The sequence below is a fragment of the Rhinopithecus bieti genome, unplaced genomic scaffold, assembly GCF_001698545.2.
Source record: "Rhinopithecus bieti isolate Rb0 unplaced genomic scaffold, ASM169854v2 scaffold_7901, whole genome shotgun sequence".
In the NCBI taxonomy this organism is placed as follows: domain Eukaryota; kingdom Metazoa; phylum Chordata; class Mammalia; order Primates; family Cercopithecidae; genus Rhinopithecus; species Rhinopithecus bieti.
The window spans coordinates 469,615-480,865 of NW_016805596.1; the positions used below are offsets into that span (position 1 = coordinate 469,615).

Consider the following 11,251-nt stretch of genomic DNA (forward strand, 5'->3'; position numbering starts at 1 on the left):
CCCTCCACCATCAGACATCCTTTAGGGTGAGTCCTCCACCATCAGACATCCTATTGGAGCAGGCTTGGGTCTCCACCATCAGACACCCTTCAGGGTGGGCCCTCCACCATCAGACATCCTGTAGGGTGAGCCCTCCACCATCAGACATCCTGTAGGGTAAGCCCTCCACCATCAGACATCCTTTAGGGTGGGCCCTCCACTATCAGATACCCTTCAGGGTGGGCCCTCCACCTATCAGACATCCTGTAGGGTGAGCCCTCCACCATCAGACATCCTTTAGGGTGAGTCCTCCACCATCAGACATCCTATTGGAGCAGGCTTGGGTCTCCACCATCAGACACCCTTCAGGGTGGGCCCTCCACCATCAGCCCCTGGACAGGGCCCGTTTCCCCAGGGAAGGGACTGAGTCTTCCCCTCACATCCCCCATCTCCTGGTATTCTTTCCTCCAGACCTCCTGGCCCCAACACCTCCCAGGAATCCCCAAGCCCCATGCGCTCCACGGCTGCACCCGCCCTGGCAGGGCCCACCTTGCCCACGTAGTAGAAAGGGAACCAGGACAGGAGTAGATCGCTGAAGAACTCGGCCAGCCCGAACAGGGCGTACACCACCCAGTAGGTGAGCCACACAGTGTCGTCGTCCTTGCTTGGGCTCTCGATAGCTTTGATTCTGCAGGGAGGTGCAGCAGGGTCAGGGGCTGCCCGGGAGCCCCCAGACCCCCCAACGTGGGCAGCCAGCCGTGTACTCACGAGGCATATGCGGGGTACACAAATCCGATGAGATTGCACAGCAGAGACGCTCCGTAGCCGAACAGCAGATACAGGCTTAGCAGAGTGACGGCTCCTGCGGGAGAGAGGTGGTGGTGTGCCAGGGCCAGGGACCTGCTGAATCCCCATGATGGTACCCAGGCCTCCTTTCAGTTGACAGAGACTGCAACCGTCACCTCCTCAGAAGCCTTAGTGATGCCTCTAGGATGTGTCCACTGCCCCCGAAGTGTCTGTGCATCCCCCCATCGTGCCCCTAGGCCCCGAGCCTTGTGCCTATCACTGGTCAATGTGTTCATGTCCCCCACCGGGGTTAAGAGCTCCCCAAGGGCAGGCAGGAGCTTGATACTGGGCAGTGGGAGTGGGTGCAGAATAGCTGTCCAATAAAGTGTTTGCTGAGTGAATAAGTGTAATCTGGCCAGATGGTGGCTCACGCCTGTAATCTCAGCACTGTGGGAGGCCGAGGTGGGGGGATCAGGCAGGCAGACCACCTGAGGTCAGGGGTTCGAGACCAGCCTGGCCAACATGGTGAAACCCCATCTCTACTAAAAACACAAAAATTAGCCAGACTTGGTGGCGGGCGCCTGTAATCCCAGCTACTTGAGAGGCTGAGGCGGGAGAATCGCTTGAACCCAGGAAGCGGTGGTTGCAGTGAGCAGAGCTTGCGCCAGTGCACTTTAGCCTGGGTGAGATTCCTTTTCAAAAAAAAAAGAATGAGCATAATCTGCAATGATAGCCATCTCGTTCCAGGCCCTGTGGGAGGCGCTGGGAAAAGAGGCTAGTGTTTCAATATAAGGGATGGCAGAAACCTGCAAGGGAGGCCAGCCTGTCATGAAGACTTGATTCCAGAGCTAAAAAAGGCAACTGTTTCATCTGTTATCTTAGTTCAGGGTTTCTCTGCCTTGGCACTGCTGATGGTCGGGGCCGGGTCTTTCTTGGTTGTTTTAGGCGGGGAGGGGAGGTGGCTGTCCTGGACACTGCAGGGTGCTGAGCAGCGTCCCTGGCCTCTGCCCTCTCCATGCCATCAGCTCCCCAGTCATGACGACCACAGATATCCCTAGACATCACCCAGTGTCCCTGGGGCAGGGTGGGGGGCAGTACTACCCGCCCTGTCTTGGAGGCAGCAAACCCCAGCATTTCGGTCCCCCGGGTGGAGGAGAGTCCTTTGGTTGGCTGTGCACTCACCAGCTGGCACTGAGCAAGGCTGTGGCTGCATGGAGCCTCAGTTTCCCCCTTGGTAAGTGGGAGTAGTAATGGCCCCTGCCTCCTATGGTTTCAAGTTAACAGAGAGGGCTGGGCACAGTGGTTCATGCCTATAATCCCAGCACTTTGGGAGGGAAGATGAAGTAGGCGGATAGCCTGAGGTCAGGAGTTCGAGACCAGCCTGACCAACATGGAGAAACCCCATCCCTACTAAAAATACAAAATTAGCCGGGAGTGGTGGCGCATGCTTGTAATCCCAGCTACTCAGGAGGTTGAGGCAGGAGAATTGCTTGAACCCAGGAGGCAGAGGTTGCGGTGAGCCGAGAACATGCCATTGCACTCCAGCCTGGGCAACAAGAGCGAAACTCTGTCTCAAAAAAAAAGTAATAATAACAAGTTAACAGAATGCCTTTCTGCACGTTTATTTTTATTCATTTATTTATTTTTGAGATGGCGTCTTGCTCTGTCGTCCAGGCTGGAGTGTAGCGGCGCAATCTCAGGTCACTACAAGCTCCGCCTCCCGGACTCAAGCGATTCTCCTGCTTCAACCTCCTGAGTAGCTGAGCGCGCCACCATGCCCAGCTGATTTTTGTATTTTTAGTAGAGACGGGGTTTCACCATGTTGGTCAGGCTGGTCTCAAACTCCTGACCTCAGGTGATCCACCCGCCTCGGTCTCCCAAAGTGCTGGGATTCCAGGCATGAGCCACCGTGACCGGCTCTTCTGCACATTTATTAAGTGCCTTCAGGTAACTATAACACAGTCCCAGCAAGGAGGGTGTTCAGAGGAAAAGGTGTGTGTGTGTCCAGCTCAGCCCCAATCCTGAACCTGGCTCTGAAAAGAATGACTACGACAGCTGCATTTATTAAGCGCCTATTGTGTGCCAGGTTTTGTGCTTTCCCTGAATTATCTTATTCAACAGCCAGAACTGGGGCTGGGTGGGTGGGTGTTGCCCAAGGTCACACAGGGAACCTCCATGCTTCAGAGAGCTTGGACAGCCTTCTTCCTCCTCCCCTGGAGCTGCTATCTGCAGAGTGAGATAGAGGCCACTTCCAGACCAAAGGGCAGAGACCCAAGTCCCTCCCAGCCCCCCTACCTGCTTTAGTCTTTATCTACAAGCACCCGAGGTCAGGGGTAGGAGGAGTCCCCCAGCTGGGAGGCTGCATGGCCTCCCGGTCACTGTCTCCTCTGAGTTTCTTCGTATGTTACCCAGGGGTGTGGGATTTGTGGATTTAAATGAGGTAGGAGAGGGGGGATGAGGGAATGCTACCTCCCCCCAGGCCTGGCTTGTGGGGAGGAGTGACTCCCAGGGCGTCCCTCCCCTAAATCCCTGTTCCTGCAGCTTCAGCAACGGGAGGATGACCTTGGACATCAGAACTGTGGAGGGGGGCCCAGCCCCCACGATTAGCAGCAGATAGGACTGGGAGTGAGCGGGGTGGAGGGTTGTATGCCTCAGACACAACAGGCGCAGAGGCAGCCCCTGCCTCCCTGTGCCTCAGTTTCCTCTCTGGTGACAGTGCCCCAGCCATCCCCTCCCTGCTGCCTGCCTCCTGGGCGCTCTGTGACCTAAATTCCTGCCCACTGGCCCCAGAGATGTGGAAAGGGAGGGCAGAGGCCAGGGACCTGCTCCCGGGGACAGACACAGCCGGGCCATGCCCATGCCACCTGCTGTGCTGCACATGAGTCCAGGCACCTGGGGACCTCCAGGGTCTGGACACAGACTTCAGACTGTTCTGGGGCTGCCTGGTATGGGAACCCCCAGATGGTGGGAAAATGGCGGGGGGACTGGACTCCGGGGATCCACCTGCAGAAGGTGCTCAAAAAAGTGGCACTGTCCTGTACCCAGAACACCCCAGGCCCAGAGCAAGTCCTTTCGAGTTATTCTGCAGAGCTTCCTGGAAGAGAAGGCAGAGCCAGTGGGGCTGGGAGCAGTGGCTCCCACCTAGAATCCCAGAGCTTTGGGAGGCTGAGGCAGGAGGATCGCTTGAGCTCAGGAGTTTGAGACCAGTCTGGGTAACATAGTGAGACCCTGTCTCTTAAAAAAGTTAATTTTAAAAAGTTTTAGGCCAGGCAAGGTGGCTTACACCTGTAATCCCAGCACTTTGGGAGGCTGAGGTGGGCGGATCACCTGAGGCCAGGAGTTCGAGACCAGCCTGGCCAACATGGTGAAACCCCGTCTCTACTAAAAATACAAAAATTAGCCGGGCATGGTGGCGTGCGTCTGTAATCCCCGCTGCGCAGGAGGCCGAGGCAGGAGAATCGCTTGAACCCAGGAGGCGGAGGTTGTAGTGAGCTGAGATTGCGTCACTGCACTCCAGCCTGGGCGGCAGGGCAAGACTTGGTCTCAAAAAAAAAAAAATTTTAAGGTGGGGAGAGAGGCATTTAAGGAGCGCTTACTACATGCTCTTGCTGTTGTTTTGGAAAGGGGAAGGGGTGCGGCGTCACCAAGGGTGAAAGGCCCAGAAGAACTGTAATGGAGTCACAATCGGGGTGCCTGGATCTCCCGCTCTGTGGGGCCCCAGTCCAACCTCCCCACATCACAGCTGTCAGACAACCCAATCCCGTCTTAACAAATATTTACGCGCGGTGGCACTAAGCCATTGAGCGGGGGAAGGTGAGCTAGGGCAGGAAAGGAGGAGGAAAGGAGAGTCCTGAGCAGCCCCCCCCGGGACGGTCCGTTCCCCTCCCCGCCTGGAGCCTCCCCTCGGAAAAACGGGAAGATCTCCACTGTTGCAGCCAGGCCAGGGTCCACGGGGGGAGAGGGACGGCGAAACGCGCAGGACACTGGCATCCTGTCCCCTCCGGGGCCACTGGGCAACTGGAAGAACCGGACTTCGGCATGGCAGGCACCCAGCGCCCAGAAAGAGGCGGCGGGGGGTGGCCAGGGATGGAAGCTAGAGAGGGATGGCTCGGGAGCAGGGTCGCAGGGCGCGGGCAAGGGAGGGGTTGCGGGCGGACCTCGAGGTCCCGGTCACCCCGCGCGCTCCACGAGCAGGACCGGACCCCGTAGCCGGGGAGGGAGTCAAACCTGCGATCCCCGGGCTCATGGCCTCAGTGTGCCCGTCGGAGAAACGGGCTAGAGCCGACGGCTCACCTGCAGCCAGATACCGCTTCTCCAGCCCGGTCTTGGCCTCCAGCGCCCCCAGCACGTCGGTGACCAGGTTCCTTTGCTCCAGGAAGCGCTCCACGCGCTGGCTCAGGCCGTCCATGGCCCTGACGCGCCCGGGGTTGGCTGCTCGAGCTCGCCCGCGGACCCGCGCACCCACTCCGCTGCACGCGCGCCGCTTTCCCGCAGCCTGAGCCGCGCTGCTCCGGCCCGGCGCCGGTGTCCGCCCCCGGCCCCCCGCCCGGACCAATGGGAGGGCAGGGCGGACAAAGGAGGTGGGGCCTGCCCCGTCTCCCCCGCCGCATAGCCCCCTCAGTCGCTGCTGCCGCTGCCCAGACCCCGCCGGGAGAGGGCGGGGCGCGCCGGCCCAGGGCACCGATTGGCCGGGCCGGAGCGAGACGTAGCTGATTGGAAGGGCGGCGTCAGGGGACGGGATTATTGGCTGAGGGGTGGAGCCAGGGCGAGGAGAGGCGCGAGTGGGGGCGGAGCCGGTGGGTGGGGCTAAAGAAAAATCCGAGCCGATTGGAGAAACGGGACGCGATTCATTGGCGAGACCAGTGGAGGGCGGGGCTGATTACAAAGGAGGCAGGGCGGAATGGTAGGGGCGGGAACGGGGCGGGGCTTACCGGGGGAGGCGGGATTACTCGAAAGAATGATTCTGATTAGCCCGGATAGGAGGCCGGGCTGATTCTCGAAGGAGGGGTGTGTTGGAAAGTGGGCGAGGCCAAAGAAAGGGTAGGACGCGTTGCTGCAACAGTGAACCCGCTTCTCTGGGTTAGAGTCTTGTCGTTGTACAAATGGGAAAACTGAGGCTCCCGAGGGTGTGGGTCTGCGGAAGACGGGCAGGCGTGCGTCCCTGCCCCGCTTCTGTCAGATCTTCGCGCCCGTCTTGGCTGAGTAGCCGCAAGGCCCCCTGGGAGTCGAAGCCTTCCGCGTTGCTATGGCGCCGGGGGCTGAGAGTACACCTGGATCCACTCGGCGGTTTGGCGGGAGGGAGGGGCTTTGCGCTGGCCCCGCCCCCTGCCCCGCCCCGCCTCTATGCGGACCGCCCCGATTGCGCTGTGGCTGCTCCGGGTCTTGGCCTTGGCCCTCGTCCGCCCCCGGGCTGTGGGGTGGGCCTTGGTCCGAGCCCCCATCTATGTCAGCAGCTGGGCCGTCCGGGTGTCCCAGGGTAACCGGGAGGTCGAGCGCCTGGCACGCAAATTCGGCTTCGTCAACCTGGGGCCGGTGGGTGGGACCGGAATGGACGGGAATTGGGGGCTTGGAAGGGACTAGACCCCGACAAGTGGGAGGGAGCCCACAAGGTCTCCTAAATATCAAGAGCCTCAGCCCACCCCTGCCTCAGCCAAGTTCAGCTTCTGGGACTCCCAGAGAGCAACTGGTGGGAAAGGACAAGAAAGGGGGCTGTTACCGGCCCTTGGGGGCTCCAGCAGGGGAGCCGGGTCCTATCCGTGCGGCCGCTTCCCCACATCCCCAGATCTTCCCTGATGGGCAGTACTTTCACCTGCGGCACCGGGGCGTGGTCCAGCAGTCCCTGACCCCGCACTGGGGCCACCGCCTGCACCTGAAGAAAGACCCCAAGGTGAGCCTGCCCTTTCGGGGCCTCAGCCGCCTCCTGGGGCCACTAGCCATCTTCTGTGGTTCTCGTGGTTGTTATGAACAGCTGTGTGCTTTCTGTGGCTCAGACCCACCTGGACCACAAGTCTATACAGCAGGAGGGGAGGGAGGGAGACCCAGATACGGAAATCATGGCGCCTGCCAGGGCCTGGTACACAGTGGGCACCTCTTGCCCTCCCCCTCCCTTCTCTGGGTCCCAGGGGCTCTGGTAAGGAGGGACAGATGGCGTGCCTTTCCCACCGTCTAGGTCATAGGATGGAGGCAAGGGGATTTTACGACACAGGAATGGGTTCCAAAGAGTAGGAGGCTTAAAGTCACCCAGTAGCCCTCAGGACACAGTGTCCGGGTAATCAGAAAGGGGCCTGGGTCTGATCGGGCTGGGCCCTGTCTAGAAAATGCCTGGGATGTCAAGCTGAGGGGTTGAGATGGAGCCTGGGAAGCCCTCGGAGGCCAGGAAGTGCCTTGAACAGGACTGGACAGCTGCCTGCTTATAGAACCGGGAGGGAAAGCAGTGGCCGGTTCCTGATGTGGTTTGCAAGAGAGAAGCCAGGCCTGGTGTGGTGATTCATGCCTGTAATCCCGGTACTTCAGGAGGCCGAGGCAGGCAGATCATTTGAGCTCAGGAGTTCAAGACCAGCCTGGCCAACATGGCGAAACCCCGTCGCTACTAAAAATACAAAAATTAACCAGGCATGGTGCTGTGTGCCTGTAGTCCCAGCTACTTGGGAGGTTGAGGTAGGAGAATCGCTTGAACCCGGGAGGCAGAGGCTGCAGTGAGCCAAGATTGCACCACTGCACTCCAGCCTGGGCAACAGAGCAAGACTCTGTCTCAAAAAAAAAAAAAAGTTATGCAGGAGAGAGAAGGATCTAGAACAGGGATTGGGGGAAGGAGTGGAGTGGGGACTTGGGGACCTGCAGTCACCCGGGGCAGCGACATCACGTCTGTGGACCCAAGGACAGGTGGTCCAAAAGCCTTGGTCCCCTCTGACTGCAGACAGAGCACCGGGCACATGGGGACGCTGGAGAGCAGCCCCCACAAACACAGGGGCCCAGGGCATGGGGCTGCCTCACTCCCTGAACCACAAGGGGCCCCAGGAGCGAGCAGCGGACAGGTCTGACGCACCCTCCGCTCTGCAGGTGCAGTGGTTCCAGCAGCAGACGCTGCGGCGGCGGGTAAAACGCTCTGTGGTGGTGCCCACAGACCCCTGGTTCTCCAAGCAGTGGTACATGGTGAGCGGGCAGCCAGGGTGGGTGGGGACAGGGCCGCTGGCGTCCTCGACCCCAGGCCCTCACAGGGTCACAACCCCGCCTCCCCCTGCAGAACAGCGAGGCCCAACCAGACCTGAGTGTCCTGCAGGCCTGGGGCCAGGGGCTGTCAGGCCAAGGCATTGTGGTCTCTGTGCTGGACGATGGCATCGAGAAGGACCACCCGGACCTCTGGGCCAACTATGTGAGACCGTGGGTGGCTGGGGGCGAGGGCTGTCCCAGGTGCCGAGACCGGCTCCAGCCAAAGACGCCTCCCAGCCCCTCATATCCCCACCTGTCCCCAGGACCCCTGGCCAGCTACGACTTTAATGACTACGACCCAGACCCCAGCCCCGCTACACCCCAGCAACGAGAACCGGTGAGCAGGGCTCCTACAGCACACGGGGGAAGCCCTAGTACCTGGCAGGGGGATGGAGGCCGTGATGGGAGCCCTTCTTGGCCCTGGCACCAGGCACGGGACCCGCTGTGCTGGGGAGGTGGCTGCGATGGCCAACAATGGCTTCTGTGGTGTGGGGGTCGCTTTCAACGCCCGAATCGGAGGTACCCAGGGTCCCCCAGCGGCACCATTCGGGGACAGACGGGAAGGGGGTGATGCTGGTGGGGAGCTGGGCCCGCAGACCAGGGGAGGAGGACTCGGGAGCCCCCCCTGTCGCTGCTGGGTGGTGCTAGGGCCCCAGACTCCAGGGCTCGGGGGGTGCTGAGCCAATACAAATGGTCCCACTCCAGGGAGCGGAGAGAGGGCTCGAGTGGGGCTGGGGAGTGGCGTGGAGTGGCGCGGGGTGGGCTGGGGTGTGGGGAAGGGCAGGGCTGGTGGCAGCGGCCCTCCCGCCCTGGCTCTGCAGGCGTGCGGATGCTGGACGGTATCATCACCGATGTCATCGAGGCCCAGTCACTGAGCCTGCAGCCACAGCACATCCACATTTACAGCGCCAGCTGGGGCCCTGAGGATGATGGCCACACGGTGGATGGCCCCGGCATCCTCACCCGCGAGGCCTTCCGGCGCGGCGTGACCAAGGTGAGTGGGCGCCCAAGGAGGGCCAGGGTGGCAGGCCAGGCCGACGCCCCCTCCCCACCCCTCCTGGTTTCCCAGGGCCGCGGCGGGCTGGGCACGCTCTTCATCTGGGCCTCGGGCAACGGCGGCCTCCACTACGACGACTGCAACTGCGACGGCTACACCAACAGCATCCACACGCTCTCTGTGGGCAGCACCACCCAGCAGGGCCGCGTGCCCTGGTACAGCGAAGCCTGCGCCTCCACCCTCACCACCACCTACAGCAGCGGCGTGGCCACCGACCCCCAGATCGTGAGTGCAGCCGCCCCAACAGGGTCCCTCCCCAGGCCCAGCCCGGCCTCCTCACCTCCCTCCTGTCCCCACCACTGTGACTTAGCACCCTCCCAAAGCTGCTTTGAAAACGCAAATCCAGGCCGGGCGCGGTGGCTCACGCCTGTAATCCCAGCACTTTGGGAGGCCGAGGCAGGCGGATCACGAGGTCAGGAGATGGAGACCATCCTGGCTAACACGGTGAAACCCCGTCTCTACTAAAAATACAAAAAATTAGCCAGGCATGGTGGTGGGCGCCTGTAGTCCCAGCTACTTGGGAGGCTGAGGTAGCAGAATCGCTTGAACCTGGGAGGCAGAGGTTGCAGCCAGCCAAGATTGCGCCACTGCACTCCAGCCTGGGCAACAGAGCGAGTTTCCGTCTCATAAATAAGTAAATAAATAAATAACCCAAAACCAGGCCGAGCACAGTGGCTCGCGCCTGCAATCCCATCACTTTGGCAGGCCAAAGTGGGTGGATCACCTGAGGTCAGGAGTTCAGGACCAGCCTAGCCAACATGGCAAAACCCCATCTCTACTAAAAATACAAAAAAAAAAAAAAAAAAAACATTAGGCACGCATGGTGGCAGGTGCCTGTAGTCCCAGCTACTCAGGAGGCTGAGGCAGGAGAACTGCTTGAACCCAGGAGACAGAGGTTGCAGGGAGCCGAGATTGCACCACTGCACTCTATTTTAGGCCACAGAGCGAGACCTTGTCTCAATAAAAAACAAAACAAAAACAAATCCAGACGGGTGCAGTAGCTCACTTTGGGAGGCCAAAGTGGGAGAATCACTTCAGCCCAGGATTTCTTTCTGTTTGTTTGTTTTCGAGACGGAGTCTCACTCTGTTGCCCAGGCTGGAGTGCAGGGGCGTGATCTTGGCTCACTGCAACCTCCACCTCCCGTGTTTAAGCGATTCTCATGCCTCAGCCTCTTGAGTAGCTGGGAGTACAGACATGTGCCACCGTGCCCGGCTGGTTTCTTTTTGTATTATTAGTAGAGAAGGGGTTTCACCATGTTGGCCAGGCTGGTCTCAAACTCCTGACCTCAAGTGATCTGCCCACCTCAGCCTCCCAAAGTGCTGGGATTACAGATGTGAACCACCGTGATGAGCGAGCCCAGGGGTTTGAGACCAGCCTGGCACCATAGTGAGACCCCATCTCTACAAAAAAATTAAAAAGTTAGGCTGGGATTGATGGCACACATCTGTAGTCCTAGCTACTCGGGAGGCTGTGGTGGGAGGATTGTTCGAGCCCAGGAGGTCAAGGCTGCAGTGAGCTATGATCACACCACTGCACTCCACCTGGACAGCAGAACAAGACCTTGTTTTAAGAAAATAAATACATAGATGAAACCCAAATCCAACCCCACCAGTCCAATCACAGCCCTCCTGTGGCCCACCAGGGTTCTTGGATGAAACCAGCTCCTAGGCCCCAGCCACCTCTGTGCCCTGTCTCAGCCCCTTGCAAGAAGGTTCCCCCTTATTTCTCCAGGCCCCTCCTGCCTTAAATTCTCCTTGGGGAGGCCCCTGTGCCCGATCACTGCACCTCTTCTGCCCTTGCTGAGTCTTCCTTCAGACCCCCACCCGGGGCCACTGCCTCCAGGAAGTCCCCCAGGCCTTTCCCCATCTCATACACTCGCCTCCCAGTGTTTGAGAGTCCCTGAGGCAGTGATGAGCTCCCCTGCAGGGCTCCTCAGGGCAGAACCAGGAGGGCCTGGGTCATCTCTCAGGCGCCGGCGCCAGATACATAGCAAGTGCTTCCCTGAACACCTCCAAACCCAGGCGAGTTTCCTGCCAGGGCTGCCCTGTGGTCCTACTGCTGCCGCCCCATCGCTGACCTGCACATGTCTCAGGCAGGGCCGGCTTCCGGGCATATGACCCAACAGGTACCTTTTAAGCTCAACCTTTAGTATTTTTCTTTCTTTCTTTCCTTCTTCTTTCTTTTCTTTTCTTTTCTTTTTTTTTTTTTTTTTTTTTGAG

At 59.8% G+C, this 11,251-nt stretch overlaps 2 protein-coding genes across 2 annotated transcripts in view; one reads left to right on the forward strand and one right to left on the reverse strand.

Moving 5' to 3' along the window:
* Nucleotides 1-400: 400 nt before the first annotated feature.
* REEP6 (receptor accessory protein 6) lies at nt 401-5,435 on the reverse strand. The gene is given in 4 exon segments (XM_017872993.1): nt 401-436; nt 439-667; nt 748-841; nt 5,059-5,435. Coding segments are annotated over 4 exon segments (459 nt in total). The 5' UTR covers nt 5,174-5,435; the 3' UTR covers nt 401-415.
* A 163-nt stretch (nt 5,436-5,598) lies between these two features.
* Nucleotides 5,599-11,251, forward strand: part of PCSK4 (proprotein convertase subtilisin/kexin type 4) — a 10,456-nt gene continuing 4,803 nt past the window's right edge. The window contains 8 exon segments of the mRNA XM_017873011.1: nt 5,599-6,297; nt 6,548-6,652; nt 7,825-7,917; nt 8,009-8,286; nt 8,288-8,311; nt 8,405-8,493; nt 8,796-8,968; nt 9,044-9,256. Coding sequence (XP_017728500.1) covers nt 6,109-6,297; nt 6,548-6,652; nt 7,825-7,917; nt 8,009-8,286; nt 8,288-8,311; nt 8,405-8,493; nt 8,796-8,968; nt 9,044-9,256 — 1,164 coding nt within the window. The 5' untranslated portion in view covers nt 5,599-6,108.